At 32.3% G+C, this 22,199-nt stretch overlaps 1 protein-coding gene and 1 pseudogene across 2 annotated transcripts; both read left to right on the plus strand.

The window, feature by feature from the left end:
* The first annotated feature begins 1,197 nt into the window (after nt 1-1,197).
* Nucleotides 1,198-6,175, plus strand: LOC111400780 (probable protein S-acyltransferase 7). 2 transcript variants are annotated; one of them, XM_023028179.1, is made up of 6 exons: nt 1,198-1,480; nt 2,349-2,465; nt 2,635-2,700; nt 3,654-3,944; nt 5,016-5,249; nt 5,396-6,175. In XM_023028179.1, exons 1-6 carry the CDS (start codon nt 1,379-1,381, stop codon nt 5,918-5,920), a joined length of 1,335 nt encoding a protein of 444 aa, XP_022883947.1. In that variant the 5' UTR covers nt 1,198-1,378; the 3' UTR covers nt 5,921-6,175. The 2 variants fall into 2 exon arrangements, with proteins under 2 accessions (XP_022883947.1, XP_022883948.1); XM_023028180.1 differs by lacking the exon at nt 2,635-2,700 and having other exon boundaries at nt 2,349-2,531.
* Nucleotides 6,176-8,256: 2,081 nt separating this feature from the next.
* Nucleotides 8,257-10,764, plus strand: LOC111400781 (annotated as a pseudogene).
* The last annotated feature ends 11,435 nt before the right edge of the window (nt 10,765-22,199 follow it).

Here is a 22,199-nt window from a genome sequence, read left to right on the forward strand (position 1 = left end):
AGAAACTTGCATAATTATTAGATGATGGATTTAGGGATGTTGTGGTGGCGGTTAGTACAAGCAGTGTTTCTTTGGAGGCAGAGGCGACTATGGCTGCAGGTTTAGTTTTCAAGAGAAGGGAAGGGTGGGATGGGGGGTCTTCCATGTCTTTTTCTTTTTTAAAATTTTTATGTATATATTTAATTGTTTATAATAGAAAGATATAAAGTTACCATTTTGCCTTTTTAAAAAATAAATAAAATGTGGTCAAAATAATTTTTTTGGTCAATTAACAGAAATATGGATAGATTCCGTCCATTTGGACTCCAGATACACATTTCTGAAAGGTTAGGGACATACACATTTCTGAAAGGTTAGGGACCGTTGGTGATACAAATTGAAGGTTATCATAAAGTTTGCGAAAATTGAAAAGGTTAGGGATCGATGCTACAACTTTTCCTAAACTTTTTTATTTTTTAACCACACATTCTCTAAAAATACTATTCAATAACTCATTATTCTCAAATAAATTTTATCAAACATACCCTAAAATTATTTATAAACATGGCTTCGCTGAAGTTTGACACATGAGATCAAATTAATTTCATTGGTTGCTCTAGTGTCTAATTCTTTAGTATTTTGGTTTGAGGATAACTTATATGACTCAATTCTTCCTTCAGATGTAACACAAATATATTAAGTTTCCATATTATGCCTATGTTTGTTGTAGATTAAGATGAGATTTTAAATCCCAAATCAAATCAAAAAATTTATAAAATCTGAATTTTTTATTCACATATTTTATTAATTTTTATTAAAATTTACTATAAAATTGATTTTAATCTGCGGCTAAATCTCTTGCCAATAGGCGAACTCAAAATCCGGGGTCATGTGGCCCTGGCTAGTAGCAGTGCTGATTAAGAGGGTGGTTAAACTCTTTTTTTTTTTTTTATGAAAAATATATTATATAATATTAGATTGAAGGAAAATATATGGTTGAAAAAATAATTTTTTTTTATTTACGAGTAATATTATTTTAATGAAGAACACGTGATTGAGAAAAAGAGAGAAAAAAACGTATTATAAAAAAAAAAAAGAGAGAGAATTAAACAGAGCCTAAAGAAAAAGTAAAGAAGAAAACATCCAATGAAAAATCGACACGTCAGTTTGACCATCCCGTAAAGTATGAACACTCCCATCCAATCCAATCTCACTGCTTTTTCTCTTGGCCTCTCATTTCTCGAAGACGCCCTTCTCTCTTTCTCTCTCTCATGGCTCTTCTGCTGTAGCCGTCGCCAAAATAATACTCAAATTAACTTGCTTGAGTACAGACTACTCATTGCATCGACTCGACTTCCTATAGTAGGGTTTCTATTAAAGATTTCAACTTAACAGAGAGATGCATGTGGTTACGCCTCCTACGCAGCGCACCGATCCGTTATCCGGATCCACAAACGGGTCTGGTGATCTCCGAATTTACCAGACTTGGAAAGGAAGCAACGTGAGTTCATCCTAGTTCTACTTTCTATCAACCCTCTCTAATTCATCAGCGATGCTATTAATTAAGGATTTTTTGTTTAATAATTTCTCCTTTAATGGTTCTTAATACACATACCTTTAATTAGAATTTGTGGCTCTAGGCATAAGCATATTTTTTATTCAAGTTGCTTAAAGGAAATACTTATTATACGGAAAAGAGGAAAAAGAAGAAATTTAATATCATTCCATTTCATGTACTATTTTGGTCAAGTTGATTTGTTACTCTATGAGGTGTTTCGGAATTTATTGTTGACAAGAAAGTAGTTTTCTAAGTGCCAATTTTTTAGAATGGGGTATTTGAAGGATGGTGATTGGTTTTTAATTCTCATTCCTCCTGATTGATTCGTAAAAGCTTGCATCCGCATAGCCCAGCAGTCGAGGTAGTAAGTTGACATCTGCAAATTAATGCAGTTGCTTTGGTTTTGTAAACACAAATGTTCTACATCAGATGCTAATTTACTTTGAAACTACTGCAGTTAATAAATCATGGTTTGTGTGAATTTGTTAGACTGTTTTCTTGTCTTGTGTCCAAACTAGATTGGGCTTTGGTTGGGTTCCTTTTATTACCCTTTTAATTATTTAATTTTTAAGGAACATTATTGTTTACTGAAAAAAGTCAAGACATGGATTATGCAAGTTATGAAGTTTGAAAATTTCTTTTCCTGATGGTATTATAAAAATATCTAGGAAAGAAAAGAAATATGTATGATGAAAATTTTATTTGATTTAGCCATTTATGGAGATTGTGAATGTCTTGAAATATAAATTGATAACGTTAATGCTAGTTATTTTTGTTAAGTTTTTAATTGATTGCTTGTTTTCTGGAACAGAAATTTTTTCTCCAGGGAAGGTTTATATTTGGGCCGGATGTGAGGTCACTAGCGCTCAGTATTTTCCTAATTGTGGCTCCTGTCGCTGTGTTTTGTGTATTTGTTGCTAGAAAGCTGGTGGATGATTTTTCGCATCACTGGGGAATATCAATAATGGTTATTGCTGTTGTTTTCACGTTTTACGTATGCTCTCTCTCTCTCTCTCTCTCTCTCTCTCTCTCTCTCTATTATTTTCCTAATTGTGGCTCCTGTCGCTGTGTTTTGTGTATTTGTTGCTAGAAAGCTGGTGGATGATTTTTCGCATCACTGGGGAATATCAATAATGGTTATTGCTGTTGTTTTCACGTTTTACGTATGCTCTCTCTCTCTCTCTCTCTCTCTCTCTCTCTCTCTCTCTCTCTCTCTCTCTCTCTCATGTGGCAACTTGGTGCACTTGAGAACATTTTTTTTTTTTTTTTGGGAAATGTGTGTATTGTGTGCTTATTTAACTTAGAATATCTGCAAGGAAGATTAGAGTCGGAACATTGATTAGAAACAACAATGATGAACTCAAAGTTTGGCTAGTTTTATGAGCTGGTAAACTGGAAAACATATGAACATTTTTAATTTTTTTTTTTTTTCAAAAACTTAATAAAGATGGCGGAATGACTTTGTCTTAGTAGCTTTTCCTTGTTGTATGGCATTATCATTGCAAATAGGCCTTCTGGAGAAAAATTATATGGTGGGTTCTGGAGGGCTTCAATGGGTTATATGAAATAAATTAATTTTGCATTAACCGAATATTCACCTTCATTCATTAAAGCAAGGAAATTTTGCTATGCTACTAAATTTGATGGATAATTTACTCTGAAATATGGAAGCTGTTGCATTGAAACAGTATTTATTGGGTTCGTATTCGTGCTTTCTTTGGCCTAAATTGTTTGTGAATCATCATTCAGACATGAACTGTTCTAATTCAGGGATCAGTTAAGCCTTCATATTGATGTCATCTAGTCATACTGGAAGTGTTTGACAAGATAAAGGACATATCTACTAGGTTGAAACTCTCCACTGACTTTGCTTGCCTTTTGCTTCTTTGCTGCTTTTCTAGCATTCAGCATTCTCACTCAGGATCTTGCTTCTTTACAGAATACTTGACATTTTACATGTAGTACATGAAATGGCTTTATATTAGGATCAATAGGTAGTGGTAACTAGGATGTGCTCTTGTTTTATATGGCACATAAAAGAATCTTGATGCAAGACTTCTTGTTGATTATTTCTGGATGCCAAATTGTCAATTGTATGCTTTTGTTGAATTTTCAGGATTTAATACTTCTCCTGCTAACTTCCGGAAGAGATCCGGGTATAATTCCTCGTAATGCACATCCCCCAGAACCTGAAGGCTATGAAGGGAATGCAGAAGGTGCACAAACCCCCCAGTTACGTTTGCCACGAATTAAGGAAGTTGATGTGAATGGGATTACTGTGAAGATTAAGTACTGCGACACCTGCATGCTTTACAGACCTCCCCGCTGCTCCCACTGTTCAATATGCAATAACTGTGTTGAGAGATTTGATCATCACTGCCCTTGGGTTGGTCAGTGCATTGGACTGGTGAGATACGCATTTTCTTAAAAGCATTGACATGCATTGTTCAAGGATTACCATGAGATAGAGATTTTCACTGTTTCATCCAAGTTGAATCGATTTTAGACTATCACCATTAAAAAGACAAGTTGACACAAGTAAAGCAATTTCTCTCCCTCAAATGGATATCTGAAATATTCTTTGATGTGGAATGATGTCTGCAGATGATTGACTACATAATTAGATTTTGATTGCTGTGAATCATTTTTATGATAAATAATTGCTAAGTTTGATTATAAAGATGACTTTTGTATTTTACCAAAACTTGTAGGCGTAAAAATGTATTAAACCTCGACGATACAGCTTTGATCTCTTAATTGACACTCCCTCTAATTGGTTTTCTTGACTTGGCTTTTACTGGCAAACAGATGACTTCTGGTGTGCAGTTTCTTAAATATAACTATTGTTCGAGGGAAAAACCAGTGTGGTTAGAAATTTATTGTGAAATACTACCATTTGAAACTTTTTTTTTCCCCCAGAAAATGAAAGGTTAAATAATCGATACAAGATATATTTTTTTGATGAACCAACCACCACTTGTTTCTGAAAGTCAAACCCAAGTAGTTCAATTATGGATGGAGGAAAAGGCAAGGCATGGCATGCTGGTATGTTCATTTATCCATAAGTGAGATTGCAAAAACCCAAATCAATCTTGCTCAAGTAAAAGAGCATCACAGTAGGTTTTCTATCTGAAGCATGCAGTTCCAGTACCTTTGTTTTGCCAAATTTCTGGTTAAATATTTCCTAGTATATGAAATTCCCATCAAATTGACTAGGAGGACTTGCACTTTATCCGTGTTGGCTAGAATAGATTTTCATTGTTGTAATGTTAGATATACAAACATAATCCTTGTTGTGTTTGTAAATAATTTCTGGGTTAAAACCACCATTAGGTTATTGACTTGATTAACACTGTTTAGAACGGGATATCCATATATTGCTAATTGCTTTTGACAGTATCAAGGTACTACTGATGACTCGTGGTTTGTAAATGCAAGTGGACATTGCAGTCTAAATCTTTGACGGCTTTGGTTGCAGAGGAATTACCGGTTCTTCTTCATGTTTGTGTTCTCGACGACTCTACTTTGTATATATATTTTTGGTTTCTGCTGGGTTTACATTAAAAGGATCATGGATTATGAGGAGACATCAATATGGAAAGCACTGATCAAGACCCCTGCTTCCATCGTACTAGTTGTCTACACCTTTATATCAGTTTGGTTTGTTGGTGGTCTCACTGCATTTCATCTGTATCTCATCAGTACAAATCAGGCAAGAGCTGATCTTTTCATTTAAACTCGGTATCTGAATATTTTTATAATTTGTTGCTAGTTTCTTTAATTATTTCCCCCCCCTAAATGTTAAGAAAACTGTGCTTTCACTCTGAATAATGAAAGCCGTTTTCATGCTGATTGCAGACGACATATGAGAACTTCAGATATAGATATGATCGGCGTGCCAATCCCTATAACAAAGGAGTTATTGAGAACTTCAAGGAGGTACTATGCAGCCCTAATCCTCCATCTAAGAACAAGTTTAGGGCAAAGGTCCCCGCGGAATCTGATGTACCTGCCCGAACTGTCAGCGGGGGTTTCGTTAGTCCGAATATGGGGAAAGCTGCAGATGAGATTGAGATGGGAAGGAAGGCAGTTTGGGGAGATGTTGGTCCAGTGTTAGATCATCATGAAGGGCGATTTTCTGACAATGAGGGCTTAAACAGCAAAGATGGTGGGTTAGGTGAAATGTCGCCAGAGATAAGGACTACAGTAGATGAGGGTGATCGTGCTGGAATACATACTAGGCCATCCAGTTGGAGAAGGAAAAGTGGAAGCTGGGAAATGTCACCTGAGGTTCTGGCTTTGGCATCTAGAATGGGTGAACCAAACCGAACAGGTGGCGGTGGGAGCAGCAGCATCTCTCGACCATCAGAACCAAAATTGTAACAAACGGTCTAGTTTTATATTCTGAAGAATCCTTTTGTTGGTGTTGGCATGATGTTAAAGTCTGATTTGTGATGATTAAACTTATAGGGTGTTGTGCAAATGCAGTATGAGGGATTTGCTTTGACGATGTTTGAAGTGTTAAGAAGAAACATTTGGGTGCTATATGGGGGTTGCTTTGTTATTTCTTCATATTCTGCGTTGTATGTTGGAATTAGTTAGTGTTGAAATAGTGGATCCAATGGGTTAATTAATTACTCTCTCTCTCTCTTAAAAGGACTTGTATTGACTATAGTTAATGCTCCAATGTCTTTAAATTGTCCTCCTTACATTTGTGTCTTCCAAACAGCTAAAAGTCACCTGCTAGGAGTGCTATCGATGATTAGATTTTGATCCGAATTCAACCTGAATTCGATGAAATTAACGGATATGAATTTAGGACATTAGTCCGATAACCCGATCAAGATCTGAATTCAATAATCTATTAATTAAATGAAGTAAATATGAATATAGGTCAATTCGGTTCGATAACAATCCGATTCAATTTATTATAATAATATAATATATTTGATATATTATCGCATAATTTATTAAACATATATTTTTATTCTTTATTTTGAAATTTGTATTATACTTAAACATAATTTTCAAATAACTAATAATATTAGATAATAGTATAATGTTGTTAATTGAAATATATGACGAGATTTAATTTTTATTAATTGAAATAAGATAAAAATAATAATTAGTTTATTTTATAAATTAAACAACCAAAGAGGTCAACATTGGAATTGCTTTCATTATTTTTAACTTATCACTTCTCACATCGAACACTCACTAGAATATCATAAAATTTACAATATATAAATAGGTTGGTCAAGAATTGAGTAATAAGCTATCTAGGTCTTTTAATTCTAGGGTTAGAAGTTGACTAAAATTTTTATTTTTCTAATTTTTTTAATTCCAGATCGGGTTATCGAATCAGTTATTCAATAACACAACGGATCGGATATGGATTCAATAATCAAATATTCGTTGGATTATTGGATCGGATCGGATAAGATAATTTTCTTAACGGATCGGATTGGATTTGGACAGATTCGATCCATATCCGATTCATTTTATAGCCCTACCGGTTAGCTCTATTTTGCAAGGCCAATTATGTTACATGTACAATTCGTTTGAAAAATAAGGAGGTGACGTGCATTTTGGTTTTTGATTTGAATAGAGCCACATCATCTGTCAATAAAAGTGTAATCATCTGTACAAGTAGCTTAATTGTTTGCTGAGGTAAATCAAGTCGCCTGGAATGATACTTTTCAAATCAGGCTCCATAATTATTTCGGCTCGACACAACTCGGGCATGGCCTGTTTTCTTTTCTCTGTTAAGCTATTGGACCACTATCTGAATTCCTTATGGCGATTTCATTTTAGCCTGGCACATTTAGACCTCCGGGCTCTGATACTTTTTTGGGTTATGCTTGGGGTACTTCGGGGGGTCCAAAAGGATGTCTATCGACGCCTCGGGGGGTAATTCGGGGTGTCCAAAAGGATGTCCATCGGCGCCTCGGGGTTGGCCGAGGCACCTGCCACGCTGGGGTCCACAAGCGCCTCGGCCAACCCCGAGGTGCCGGGTGGACACCCTGGAGTACCAACAGCATTATCCTACTTTTTTAGGTGAGGAATATTCTCGTACGGATATCATCCTGTTCCGTATGGTTTTCCTCTTCCGTCCCAGGGTTGAGAATCCTTAAATAACCCGCAGAACATCACACTCCATTACAGACAGAGACAGACTACAAATAACAATAATTCCCTTTCCACCGTATCAAAATTCCTTCTCTCTTGCCCAGCAATGGCTCTCAAAGCCATTCACGTATCAGATGTCCCCTATCTTGATCAAGTCTACTCTACCCTTATCTCGAAAGGTACGTACAATTCTTTGTTACCTTGTGTGACCGGTTTTTCTTTAATTTTTATTATTAATATGAAATATATATATATATATATGAGATGAGCTACTCGACCCTTTTTGCCACTTCTATATATGACTAACAACTGGACTTCCACATCATTCTTCACTTCATCATTAATCATAACACAAACTAAAACACAGAATGAATGACGTGGATAACAAATATTTACTTTGTAACATATTAGGAAAAAATATATATATAGTACCACTAAAAATTTAAATGTTCTTTTAAATAAAGAAATATTTGTTTAAAATTATCATCATCATCAATATATCTTAAAACAGATTATATTTTATATATATATATATATATATATATATATATATTCAGGCGTGGAGGTCGGGACGGCATCATTTGAGGCTCCTAAATTCTTAGTGATTGGGATGAATATGTTGCAGTCGACGGATAGGAGAATGAAGGACGTCAAAGAGAATCAATACCATTCTCTCAGTCGATACTGTTGGGAATTATCCTGTTGATTTAGTTGAGTTTGACGTTCAGGTATACACATTTTTATTTCTTTGTTTGAAGAATGAATGAATCACTCACCCCGTAAAACTTGTATTTTTGTCTAAAGTCTATTGGGCCACTTTAAGCTGGCGGTGAGCTATTTCGTGGCCGCCGCGTATGTCACATTATTGTTTCTATCTGCACAAATAATAACAAGGGTAATTACCATCACAAAATTTAATAAGTGCACTATAATTTTTAACTTTTTTCTCATATACTTTTAATTATTCACACCACATACATAAACCAAATTAATTCTTCTTCTTTATCTTTCAAAAACTTGCATGTAATAACTTCCAAAAAAATTTCCAGCTTGAAGGTAATAATAATTTGTATATGTCATTGCACACAAAATCCGAAGGTTGGAGTCTGACAAGTGTCCATATATGAAATTAGAAATCAGTTTTTTTGTCGAAGAGATACAGACCCATTTCTTTAAAATTAAGTCTTCATCTCCTTCTTTATCTTTCCCTTCTTTAAAAAAAATAATATAATATTAATAATTAAGAAAAAATAGTGTGGATGAGAAGAAAAATCTTACCCATTTCTCTTGATAATGTTGACGAGAAGAGATGGGGAAGGTTTTCTACTTCTTTTCTTATCCAGTCCATATAAAGTAGTAATAGACTAGTGCTCTCTTCTTTGCAATGGATGCGTGCATCCTAGAAAAGCACCGAGTGGAAAGAAGCGTCTGTAAGAAAAGAAAAAGATGAAGTTTAATAGTCATGTATTTATTAGAATCTAGAATTCTTCTTTTATATTAAAAATCAGATATATTATTGTAAATTTGCTTGGGTGTATTTATTAAAGCTATGTTTTAATTGTGGTGTGAATATAATGGGGTGCACTTAATAAATTTTGTGGTGGTAATATAATTACCCTAATAATAATGATGATGATGATAAATTTATTGTTTTATCAATTTTACCCACTTGAAGACTGTTTTTTTTTTTTTGAAGAGAAGATATTTAATACAGCTGCCCAGTATCGCTTTTGTCTATATGGTTCATTGCGTCGTGATTTGATTCCAGGAAAATGTAATCGTATCCGTATGACCTTTTAACTTCTGCCCTTGTTTCTTTAATTTGGTAAATACTAATAATATTTATATTTTTTTTCCAATCGTTTTTCTTTCCTGTGATGGAATTGTTTATCTTGATATCAATTGCTATTGCATGAAATCTGAAAAGTAGTTCCTGTGCCTGGAGACGAGAGGCTTAGACTGGAAAAGTAAAACAAGAATGTGATTTTTGTAGGTGACCAGGGATGGTGTCCCTATCATTTTTTGCGACAACTTCATTTTCTCCCAACTCGCCCAAGAAAATGTAAGTTCCTTGTTCTCTTCTTGTTTTGATTTGGATGCCTCTGAAAATTGGAATAATATATAATCAGTGAATTTTTAAGGATACAGTATTTGAGGCGAGAGTCACAGAATTGCCTCTATCTGAATTCCTGAGTTATGGTCCACAGAAAGAAGCCGGAATGGTTGGGAAAAGATTGTTAAGAAAAACAAAAGATGGCAAAATTGTTGAATGGAGTGTTGAAACTGATGACTGTTTATGTACTTTACAAGAAGCCTTTCAGAAAGTAAACCCTTCTCTCGGTTTCAACATCAAATCGTTGTCTTCCAAAATGCAAAAAACTGACCAATTATATTTTCAACCTTCCAACCAGATGCTGCTCTGCTTGTCAAGAAACTCTAAAGCACCTATCCTGTAAGCTTGCTTGTTTTTACTGCAGTGTATTTCATTATCAATTGTTCTTATAAAAGAAAGTGATAATCAATAGTGAGTTTAACGAGGTAGATTATTGTTGACACCAGGTTTTCTTCTTGACAAATGGGGGAAACGAGATTTACTGTGATGTGAGAAGGAATTCTTTAGAGGCGGCCATAAAACTCTCGTTAGAAGGTGGTTTGCAAAGGATAGTTTCTGAAGTTAGGGGAATTCTTAGAAATCCAGGGACAGTGAAGAAGATCAAAGAATCAAAGCTCTCTCTTGACATATGGCAAATTGAAGTGAGTAGTTTGTAAACATTATCATATCTGCATTTCTTTTGTACTCCAGTTGATCATTTGATTTGTATTTTCTAGTAATGTGCTCGAGGCAGTGTATATGCAACATTTGATGGGGGTTGATGGAGTAATAATTGATTTGGTTCGTGAAATAACAGGGGGAGTTTTAAAAATGGTGAAGCCGTTTGAGGAGAAGATGTTACTGAAATTAGGAGAGGTACAAATTGAAGCAGAAGGTGTAACGGCTCGGATTTTAATTATATTTTCATATGGGCTAAATCAAATGTTGGTCATTTAGCTGATGAAACAGTCCATGCCGACCTTGTCGTCAAATTGAAGTCCAAAAGTTGAAGTGATAAACATGACTCACTTAATTGCATAAATGATTTATTTTGCATACGTATATTCTTTTGAATTCATCGTATGTTTTTTGGATCAAATATTTAAGTATTTTAAAAATTGATAAAAATACATCAGTATTATACTCATTTTGTAGCTCGTGTTAAATAACATAAATTGACTCAAAAAGAAATAATTTTGAACTAGTCATATTTGAGTTATCTTGATGGGAAGAAAGATATTCTAAATCCCATAATAATAATAATAATAATAATAATAATAATATTATTATTATTATTATTATTATTATTATTATTATTATTATTATTATATAATAGTGGAATGAAACAATGGAAATGTTATTGGAAATTTCAAACGTAAAATCAATCATTATTTTATTAATACACTTAATTAGTCTCTTCAACTCTCTTAACCATCTCACTATTTCCATTCACCACGATTGATTTGAAATGAAGAATAGGTTAATTAACCTATTAAATTCTCAGCCTAATGTGTGATCATTTGTATTTTTAGTGATATAATTGAATATTATATATAGAAAAAAAAATGTGTGAGAAGAGCTTTTTTTGTTCCCTTTACATATACATCTTCACAGGTGAATAAACACATATTAAGCCTCATTTTGGCCCCCATTATTTGGATTTATAATGAGGAAATAGTATTTTTTTTTTTTTAGAAAAATGGATGGTTATAAGAGAATGAAATGTTTTCAATATGCGTGAAATATTATTTTATTGAAGATTGTGTGGTTAAAAATAAGAGAGAAAAAATTAAATTAAATTGATAAGTTTTAAAGGGGGCCAAACGGGTGCGAAAAAGGGATATTATATTATTTCCAAACCATTTTCAGATTTATTTAGTATCAAATCAAGATAAGAATTGTGCAAATTGTAAATTCTTATTTTCTTGGAATTTTTATAGATTTTGGCATAAAATATTCTAAGGCCTTAGGTCGATTTTTATTTTAAATCTTACGGGATGGACCGTTAGATCGAATATGTTAAATCCTACAAGATGAACCGTTTGGTCAAATATGTAAATCCTACGGAATATAGGAATTCTTATGAAATTCCTTGAACTATTGGATATCGCGACCAATTTGCTCTAAATATAAGAAATGTCGGTATGCTGCGCCATTTTATATTTATACCATGTTAATAAAAATATACATGTATTTCTTATTGAATGTTTTTTTAAATACTTACTCTTACAATAACTTTTCAGATTAGAAAGAGTCGTGTGAACGTGTCGTAGATTGACCGAGTAGTGCTTATGGGGTCGGCAAGTAAAGATTTTTTTTTTTTTTTTAAAAAGAATCAAAAGATTTATGTCAAATTTTTATTGTTAGGAAATAGGACATCCTATATTTAATTATGTGTACGTTGTTTTTAGTACTTTTAATGCTCGAATTTTGAACATTTTATGTTAAATTTGAGTTTCTGTTTTTAAAAATTGTAGTGGTTTAATATGTTGATTTACATGAAAATTTTAATTTAAATCATTGGATTATCTTTATTAATGTATCGATCAAATCAGTTAAAAAAAATAAAAAAGAAGGAAGAATATAAGATAGAAAAGATGTTTGGTAACATTTAAAGTCTATGTTTTTTAACAAAATAAAAGAGTGATGGACTTGGGACGTTACAATTTGATATCAGAGTCCAGATCTACGTTTCTGGAGATAAAAAAAATGTGAATAGAGAAAAGTGTCATTGTTCATTTTAACTTATTTGAATTGACAATTTATATCTAATAATTTTTTTTTGTTATATGGAAAAAAAAATTCCATTATTTTCCTTTATGTTGTGGATTCTTTGCTGCCCACTTAAATATTTGAATATATTTCTTTTCATGAAATGATTGGATAACTTTTAATTGGTTTCTAGAAACCAAAGATATCTATGGGATTTTGATGGTGTCTTTCCTTGATTATTTACATTCTACACTAATTAACACTATATAATCTAATTTTTTCTTTATATTTATCAAAAAGTTCCAAGGCTTTTGAACAATTGACTGTTTAGTCTTCTTTTTTATTATTCGTGCATAATTATAAAACATGACATAACTTAGCATTTTTCATTGCTAATTTGTAACTTTATCACAAATAAATTGTTCCTTACCAAAATTTTTGAAATTTATAGAAATCGATTTAGAGTCACGTGTTGCTCTAGTATCTTTATTTTATTTTAGTGAAAAAAATATATATTCAAACTTTGTACCAATAAAAAATAAAAAATATTTAGTTCCATATGTGATGAGATTTTAACTGAACTTTAAACAAATATTAAAATAAGACACATGTCATTTAGTGCTCGTCGATCTACTAATGTCCAATGAACCCATGTCTGGATGAAATGTTATGTTCATTTTATTTTCAACCATGAATTATTTATTATTCAAACTTAAAATTCAAGAAATAAGTCATTATATTAAAAACCCTGAAAAGAGCATAATGTATAGTTGATATCACTAACAAAGATAAATATAATTGGACACTTATGTGACAGACATGGTTAGAACTTATCAGACCACTAGAAAGTCCACAGTTTGTAGAGTAGTTTTGAATCGTAGGTCCATCATTCAGTCCTATGAGAAATACGTGACTAACCTGATTCGTTCACTTGTCGAACACATGCAAGACATCTATGAAAGGTGTATGGCAGTTGTGGAGGCAGGACTGGATAGCACGCATATCAAAGCTGTGAATAATCTCATACACTCACTTTCACCTCAATGGGGAGACATGAGAGTTATGGTTAGTGACAAGATGTTAGAAGGCAACCCTCCATAGCACCCAAACACGATTGAGTTTGGTATATACTGTTAAACCCTTCTAGATAGGTGGAGTGACAGTTTAAAATCCCAATCGGAGATAGTGAATGAGCTCAATGATGAGCCTAAGCCCGAGCTTGAGCCAGAGCTAGAGCCTCAATTTGAATCAGACCCAAAGGAAGATCCCGAATGGGAGCACGGGGATGAGGTTGGGTTGAAACTAGAGAATGATCATGAGCAAGAACTTAAGCCATTGGTTGAGATGGATATAGAGTCCGGGCTTGAGACAGAAGACTCCTCCAAAAAATGAAGTTCCATTATAGAATATTCGTAGGATTCTTAGGGATTAAAAATTTAGATCCCATTTCCTTAGTACTGTGCTATCTTTTCCTTTATGTTATTGAAAATCAAAATTTGTCGAACTTTTGTACATCCTGATTTTAAGGAGTATTATTAGTAAAAAAAAAAAAATTTCGTTCGAACATATTGAGCTATTTTTTTGTCCAACATTTTGAAGACAAAATTTATTTTGTTAATTAAAGGAAATGGTGAGACAATAAGACTAAGCAACTATGTTTAAGGATCTGATGAGGACAGTGTATGACTTTGGTAGGAATCAAGCACCTGTAATAGTACCTTCTCAAAATGGACCAGTAAATGTCAACAACACAAGTTCAATTGTGGAGCTATTTCACCGTTTCAAACCTCCTTCTTTTGACGGCAAAGCAGACCTTTTAGCAGCCGAGGAGTGGTTAAGAGGGCTAGAACGAATTTATAAACACATGGCATGCACTAACGTACAGAAGGTATCATGTGCCGAGTTTATGTTAGTTGGAGTAGCAGGCCACTAGTGAGAGTCTGTTTCGTGCACCAGAACAGAAGTGCAACAACATGCTATGACTCATGCACAATTCAAAGAAGAAGTGACGACCAAGTACTTTTCCCAATCTTTGAGGGATCGGAGAAATCCAGAATTCTTATAGCTGAAACAAGGAAATATGTCGCTTGATGAGTATAAAAAGAAGTTTGAACAACTTTCTAGGTATGCTACCCATCTTGTGGATACCGAGCCAAAGAAAGTTAGGAGGTTGGAACTAGGGTTATGTCTAGAGATTGGAGGAATCATGGCATCTCACCATATGACTACCTATAGTAAAGTGTTTAAGCGGGCTCATTCAATTTCTGATCGTCTATAAATGGATCGGATGACTGAGAAAAATAATGAATCATATGAAAAATGAAAGTGGAATGGATCGAATAAAAGGAAATGATTTGGACAATTTAAGAGGCCCAATACAGGATCAAGATCAAGTAAATCAAATAAAGTTACTCCACGATGCCCAAAGTGCAACAAGGCCCATGAAGGAGAATGCTTGTTTGGGAAAAATGTGTGCTATCGATGTTGCCAGAACAGCCATTTTGCTTCGGACTGCAACACATACCCACTTAAGAAGAACAATGAGTAAGGCAAGAAAGTGAAAACCAAATTCTTTACTTTAACCTGGAAAGAGGCAACTGAGGATCCGAATGTAATGGCAAGTATTCTATCAATATCTGAATTACCGGCATATGTTCTTATAGACTCCAGAGCTACTCATTTATTTATCTCCACTGCATTTATTGCTAAATCATGTACTGTATGTGAAAAATCTGATAGTGTTCTAGAAATTTCCTTTCCATCCGGTAGAATTTTGAATACCAATCAGATCGCTAGGGTAGTAAAATTAGTAATGGAAGAAAAAGAATTTGTAATTGATCTACACCTCCTAGGCATGAAAGACTTTGAGGACTGATTGGGAAGCAATCACGCAACCATTCGATGTTTCAACAAGAAAGTAGTTTTTCAGAAGCCTGGGGAGTAAAAATTTCGATTTTTTCTTTGTACAAATTAAGTCTTTACCTTGACTAGTGTCGGCTATGAAGGCAGAAAATATATTAAAGAAAAGATCTTACCAGGGATTTCTAGTGAGTATACATGGAAATCAACAATCAAAGCTTACTATTGGTAATGTGCTGATTGTACGAGATTTCATTGATGTATTTCCTGATAACTTACCCGGCGCACCACCTGATAGATAATTGGAGTTTACAATTGACCTCGTGCCTGGAGCAACTCTAGTGTCTAAAGCTCTATACAGGATGGTGTCAAAAGAATTACAAGATTTAAAGATACCACTGCAGGAATTGTTAGATAAATGTTTCATCTGACCAAGTACATCTCTTTGGGGTACACTGATTTTGTTTGTGAAGAAGAAGGATGGATCAATGAGATTATGTATTGATTATTGAGAAATGAACTGACTGACAGTCAAAAACAAATATCCCCTTCCTCGGATTGAAGATCGCTTTAATCAGTTAAAGGGTACAATAGTATTTTCCAAAATTGATTTGATGTCAGGCTATCATCAGCTAAAGGTGAAGGCAGATGACATTCCAAAGACAACATTTAGAACCCGCTATGGTCATTATGAGTTCACCGCACCCTTGGTTTAACAAATGCTCCTGCAGTATTTATCAATTTGATAAATAGGGCATTCCATCAATATTTAGATCAAATTGTCTTTGTCTTAATTGATGACATTTCGGTGTATTGAAGGAATAATGATCTACATGAAGAACAACTCAAGATAGCGTTGGAGACACTACGAAGAGAGCAAGAAATGTGAATTTTGGCTTGATCGTATAGTTTTCCTTAATCATGTGGTTACGACACAAAGAATTGAGGTAGACCCTAGTATAGTTGAAGCAGTAACCAACTGGTCCAAACTGATAAATGTAGACGAAATTCATAGTTTCTTAGGACTAGTCGATTATTATCGGAGATTTATTGAGGTATATTCCAAAATAACTGGGCCGATGACCCAACTATTCACGAAAATATATTTTGACTTAAAATCACCTCAAGTGTACATTTCGTTAACAAATAATAAAATAGATTTTGAGTCCAAGTATCGTCCCATAGAGATTGTATTAGTTTAAATTCAAATGATTTTCGCCTTAACCGAAACAATAGAAATTTGTGTTTTTTCGATAAATTAAATGATTTACTTATGAATGCAAAGCCTAATTTAACTAAAATAAATGAAAAATCTAATTTAACTAATAAAAATATAATATCGAAATACTTGACAACACAATTCAATTATGAAAATCAATATTTCTAATTTGTTTAACAATCACTTTCGAGTAGAATTAAACATATTTTTACATGTGACCCGACTATATGTTTATGACAAATGCGAATATATCAAAATGCATTAAAGGGTTTTTGAATACAAAGGTCACGTAAATCATAGCGGTATATTTCAATCCCTTATTGGACTTTACGACAATTGACATAATGTCTAACTTATTTTTCCATTTCTCAAGGGTAAAACGAGTTACAAAACTCATACAACTATTGCGCATATAAATGAGTAGATTGGAAAGTATTCCCTTCTGGAGTTTTCCAAGTATTGATATGAGTTTTTGAAGTAAAAATTTTTGTTTTTCTGGCCTTTTACCAAAAACTTTGAATTGAATCCAATCATAGAAACTTAAATTGATAATGAAAATTCTTTCATTAATTTACTTACAAAAGAAGCTATTGAATCCCACAAGAAAAAATTTAAATATCTTCATGTTGGATTAGTACAGATAGCAGCCAAGCCCTTATTTAGTCTTGGTCTTGATGTTCCAATTTTAATTACTCTTAGAGATAAGAGACATCTCAATTTTGAAAATTCATTACTTTCACTTCTAGAATCAAATCTAGAAAGAGGTCCAGTATTTTCAAACTGTTATCCAAAATTTTTTTTTTCAAACTTACTGATGAAGCGATTCTTAATTCTCTCAATCTTGATATTCAACTTAAAAATCTTGAATTTGATAATAGATCAAATGATTTTGATCAACTCAATATTGGAGCTCTTGATTCTTCACCAAGAGACGAAAGTCTTTTAGTTGAAGTTAATCCTTTCCACTCAAATGTTGAAATTCCAAAAAGAATTATATGGAATCTTCAATCTCGTGGACTCGAATGAAATTTTGATAATATTCAAGTACATGTTCGTGTTCAAACTAGAACAACTCCAAATCAAATTCTTACTTTTTCAAATGGAAAAGCTAAGATTTTCTTCAAAGGTTCATCCTCAAAGATTCAAAGATCTTATTCTGCAAAATCTTTTTCTACTAGATTTGAAGAGAAACCCAGATCATCTTTTCAATCTTCCTATAAAGGAGCCGATTTTACTCTTATCATTCCAAAATATCATTATCAAAATGAATATGAAAAGGCTGATGATCAACCAGAATCACCAACTTTTTCAAATATGGTTCCTCCTTCCAACCTTGATAGTCAATGTAATGTTATTTCTTCTGAAATCGATAGAAGAAAAGAATTCAAACATGAGCAAAATTTTTGTGTCAAAAATTTTAGAAGACTTTTTAGAGAAAGTTTTTCTTCAAAACAAAGAGAATCTTATTGGAAAGATTATTTTAAATCTTCTACTGATTTAAGTTTCTATGATTGGATTCAATTCAAAGTTTTTGGTAAAAGGCCAGAAAAACAAAAATTTTTACTTCAAAAACTCATATCAATACTTGGAAAACTCCAGAAGGGAATACTTTCCAATCTACTCATCCTCCTATGCAAGAAATAGTTATTCCTCATGGAAAAACTGAAATCATTGCATCTCCGCTCAAAAGGATTCCTAAAGAACGATCTGATGAATCTCAGATTGTTGCTAATGATATCAAAAATATTCAATCTCAGAACAATTATACTAATATTGTTCTTCAATCTATATGTTCTCAACTCAATAGAATCGAATCGAATCAAATTCTGAATCTGAGAATATTACTTCTCAAAAAGATTCTTCCAAAGAGTCTAGAGAAAGTAATAGTAAAGATAAGAATTTATCAAAAGCATCATCCTCTTCCTTTTCCTCTTCCTCTTCAATTTTTAAAAGCAATGATATTATTCATCAATTTGGAAAATCCTCAACTCTTCAAACTGAAGGTGAAATTTTGTTTGAACTTGCCAATCAATTAAAAAAATTTCATGTTTCCAAAAATATCAATACTATTGATGAAATAGAAACTCAATTTATTGATGAAAAATTTGATTCAATTAATAAATTGAGAAAATCTGATTATCAATATATTCCAAAATTTTATCCTCGTCCTTCATTTCCAGACCAACTTTTTGAAGAATAAGCTAAACCTCAAAGATCTTATGACGGTAATTTCGAAGTTGAGTGGAATCTGGACGGACTTACTGAATATCAAATTATCAATTTTATGGGACAAATGACCATGTGTTATAAAACTTATCTTGCAAAAGGTACTTCAAGAAGAGATGCTGCCACTAATATTGTTCTTGGATTCACTGGACAGCTTGGTCAATGGTGGGATAATTATCTTTCTCAAACTAAGAAAGACATTATCTTTTCTGCTGTCAAACGTGATGAAAATAATAATATTATTCTTGATGAAATTGGAAATGAATTTAGTGATAGTTTTACCGTTCTTGGTTTAACTATTATCAAATATTTTATATGTACTCCTAAAAATATTTTTCAAATGCAAAATGACATTTTGATAAATTTAAGATGTCCAAAATTACAAGATTTTCAATGGTACAAAGATATGTTTTTATCTCGTATCATGATTAGAGAAGATTGTCAACAATCTTTTTGGAAAGAAAAATTTATTTTAGATCTTCCAAAACTCTTTGCAGAAAGAGTAAAAAACTCTATTTTTAAAGAATTTGATGACCTTCAAATACTTACCGATGGTGAAATTATCAATTATATTAATTGTGAAGCTTTAAATTTGTGTAATGATTTAAAACTCAAAGCCAAATTGAAAACAGAAAAATCTAAAAGTCGTAAAGAACTTGGATCTTTCTGTGAACAGTATGGTTTTGGAAAAATCATTCCTCCTTCTTCAAAATCCAAAATTTTTTCTAAAAATAGGAAATTTTCTACAAGAAAATATTCAAAAAATTATTCAGAAGAATTTTCCAACAAAAGAAAATTTTCAAAAGAAAACTTTTTTCAAAGAAGAAAATTTCAAAAAATTCTTCAAGTATAACTTGCTGGAAATGCAATAAGACTGGTTATTATTCCAATAAATGTCCACTAAAAAAAATTAGTAGTCTTCAAATTGACGAAGATACTAAAATCCAACTTCTCAATCTTATTGAATCAAGTTCTGATAATGAGTTTAACTCAGAATTAGAACAAGTTTTTCTTAATCAAGAAGATTCTGACTATGAATCTACTCATCATTCCTCTGATTTTTCTTCAATTCAGATAAAGAAATTTGTGGTTGTAAAACTATAAATGTTTTATCTCCAGAAGAAGAAGTTATTCAAGATATTATTGATAGGATTGATAATCCTGATCTCAAGAAAAAATTCTCCTCCCTTTTCCTTCTACTTCAAAACAAGATTTTGATGATATCAATATCAATCAAGTTCTCAAACGTGCTTAGAAGGAATTTTCAAAGGGTTCTAAACCCTCCATTCCTGATCTTCAAGAAGAGATTAAAAGTATGAAAATTCAAATCTTATAGCTTGAAAACCAAGTCAAAGAAATTCACATGGAAGTCATTTGTATGAAAGCAAAAGACTTGAATGATGAATTTTATTCAAAATTCAAAGGAAAATCGAAAGTTTCTTCTAAGCAATCTTCAAAACATTCTAAGTCCTCATCTGATTGCTCATTAGATTCTGATTTCAAAATTCTTAAATCTGAAGAAGAAAAGGTTAATGTTATTAACCGAATTCAACTTCAAAAATGGTACTGCAATATGACCATTGTTGTGAATAAAGAATTCAAATTTACAACTCGGGGTCCTTATTGATTCAGGAGCAGATCAAAATTGTATCAAAGAAGGCTTGATTCCTACAAAATACTTTGAAAAAACTGCTGAGCACCTTTATGGTGCAAATGGAAAAAAATTAAATATTAACTATAAAATTTCAAAAGCTCATGTTTGTAATTTAAATATTTGTTTCAAAAATATTTTTTATCTTGTAAAAGATTTAGATAAAAAAGTTATTCTTGGTACTCCTTTTATTGTTCAAATTTATCCTTTTAAAGCTAATTATAAAGGATTAACTACAAAAACTTTTGTTAAAAAAATATTTTTTGAATTTACAAATCCTCCTTCTTATAAAGATATCAATTCTTTAAAAGGAGCTGCAATTTCTAAAATTATTAACAATATTAATTTAAAAAGAAATCATATTCAATTTCTTAAAGAAGAAATTCAGCTTCAAAAAATAGAAAAAAAAAAAAGATTACAAGAATCTTTTCTTCAAGAGAAAATTTCAAAACTTCAAAATTAAATTGAAAAAAAAATTTGTTCAACTATTCCCAATGCCTTCTGGGATAGAAAGAAACATGTTGTTTCTCTTCCATATAATTCTGATTTTCATGAATAAGATATTTCTACAAAATCTCGTCTATTCAAATGAATAAAGAATTACTTGATTTTTGCATCAAAGAAATTGATGATTAACTTGAGAAAGGTTTAATCCGACCAAGTAAATTCCTATAGAGCTGTTCAACTTTCTATGTCAATAATTCTGCTGAAATTGAACGGGGAGTTCCTCGTTTGGTTATCAATTATAAACCTCTTAATACTACTCTTCAATTGATTAGATACCCTATTCCTCAAAAGAAAGATCTTTTGAATCGTCTCTGCAAAGCAATCATCTTCTCAAAATTTGATATGAAGCCATGTTTCTGGCAGATTCAAATTAAAGAAGAAGATAGATACAAGACTGCTTTCAATGTTCCTTTCGGATAATATGAATGGAATGTTATGTCATTCGGTCTCAAAAATGCTCCCTCTGAATTTCAAAAAATCATAAACGATATTTTCAATCCTTTTTCAAATTTTATTATTGTTTACATTGATGATGTTCTCATATTTTCTGAAAGTATAGAATAACATTTCAAACATATCAATACATTCATACATATAATCAAGAAAAATGGTTTAGCTGTTTCTACTAAAAAAATTATTTTATTTCAAACAAAAATTCGTTTTCTTGGACATTACGTTCATAATGGCACTTTAACTCCAATTCAAAGAAGTATTGATTTCATTGACAAATTTCCTGATGAAATTATAGATAAAACAAGTTTGCAACGTTTTTTAGGTTGTGTAAATTATGTGGCTGATTTTGTCAAAAGCATACGTCAAATCTGTGCCCCATTATTCAAAAGATTACAAAACAATCTTGACCCATGGAGTCACGAGCACACAGTTGCAGTTCAAAAGGTCAAAAAAGCAATCAAAAATATTCCCTGTCTTTCAATCCTTGACCTCATAGCTTCAATTATTATTGAAACAGATACCTCAAATATTGGGTATGGTGGTGTGTTAAAACAAATCCCACTAGAGTCATCTAAAAAACAGTTAGTTAGGCATCACAATGGTGTGTGGACCGGCCCTCAAAAGAATTATTCTACTATCAAAAAAGAAATTTTTTCAATAGTTTTATGTATTTCAAAATTTCAAGACAATCTTATCAATAAAAAATTTATTTTAAAAACTGATTGTAAAGCCTCATAAGATGTTCTACAAAAAGATGTGAAAAATCATGTTTCCAAGCAAATCTTTGTAAGATGGCAAGCTATTTTGTCCTGTT

Source organism: Olea europaea, chromosome 10, assembly GCF_002742605.1.
Source record: "Olea europaea var. sylvestris chromosome 10, O_europaea_v1, whole genome shotgun sequence".
In the NCBI taxonomy this organism is placed as follows: domain Eukaryota; kingdom Viridiplantae; phylum Streptophyta; class Magnoliopsida; order Lamiales; family Oleaceae; genus Olea; species Olea europaea.

Coding starts and splice junctions, on each gene's coding strand:
- LOC111400780 (XM_023028180.1), top strand. CDS start 1,379: ATGCATGTGGTTACGCCTCCTACGCAGCGCACCGATCCGTTATCCGGA. Junction 3,945..5,015: donor TTGGTCAGTGCATTGGACTG/GTGAGATACGCA, acceptor CTTTGGTTGCAG/AGGAATTACCGGTTCTTCTT. Junction 5,250..5,395: donor ATCTCATCAGTACAAATCAG/GCAAGAGCTGAT, acceptor TGCTGATTGCAG/ACGACATATGAGAACTTCAG.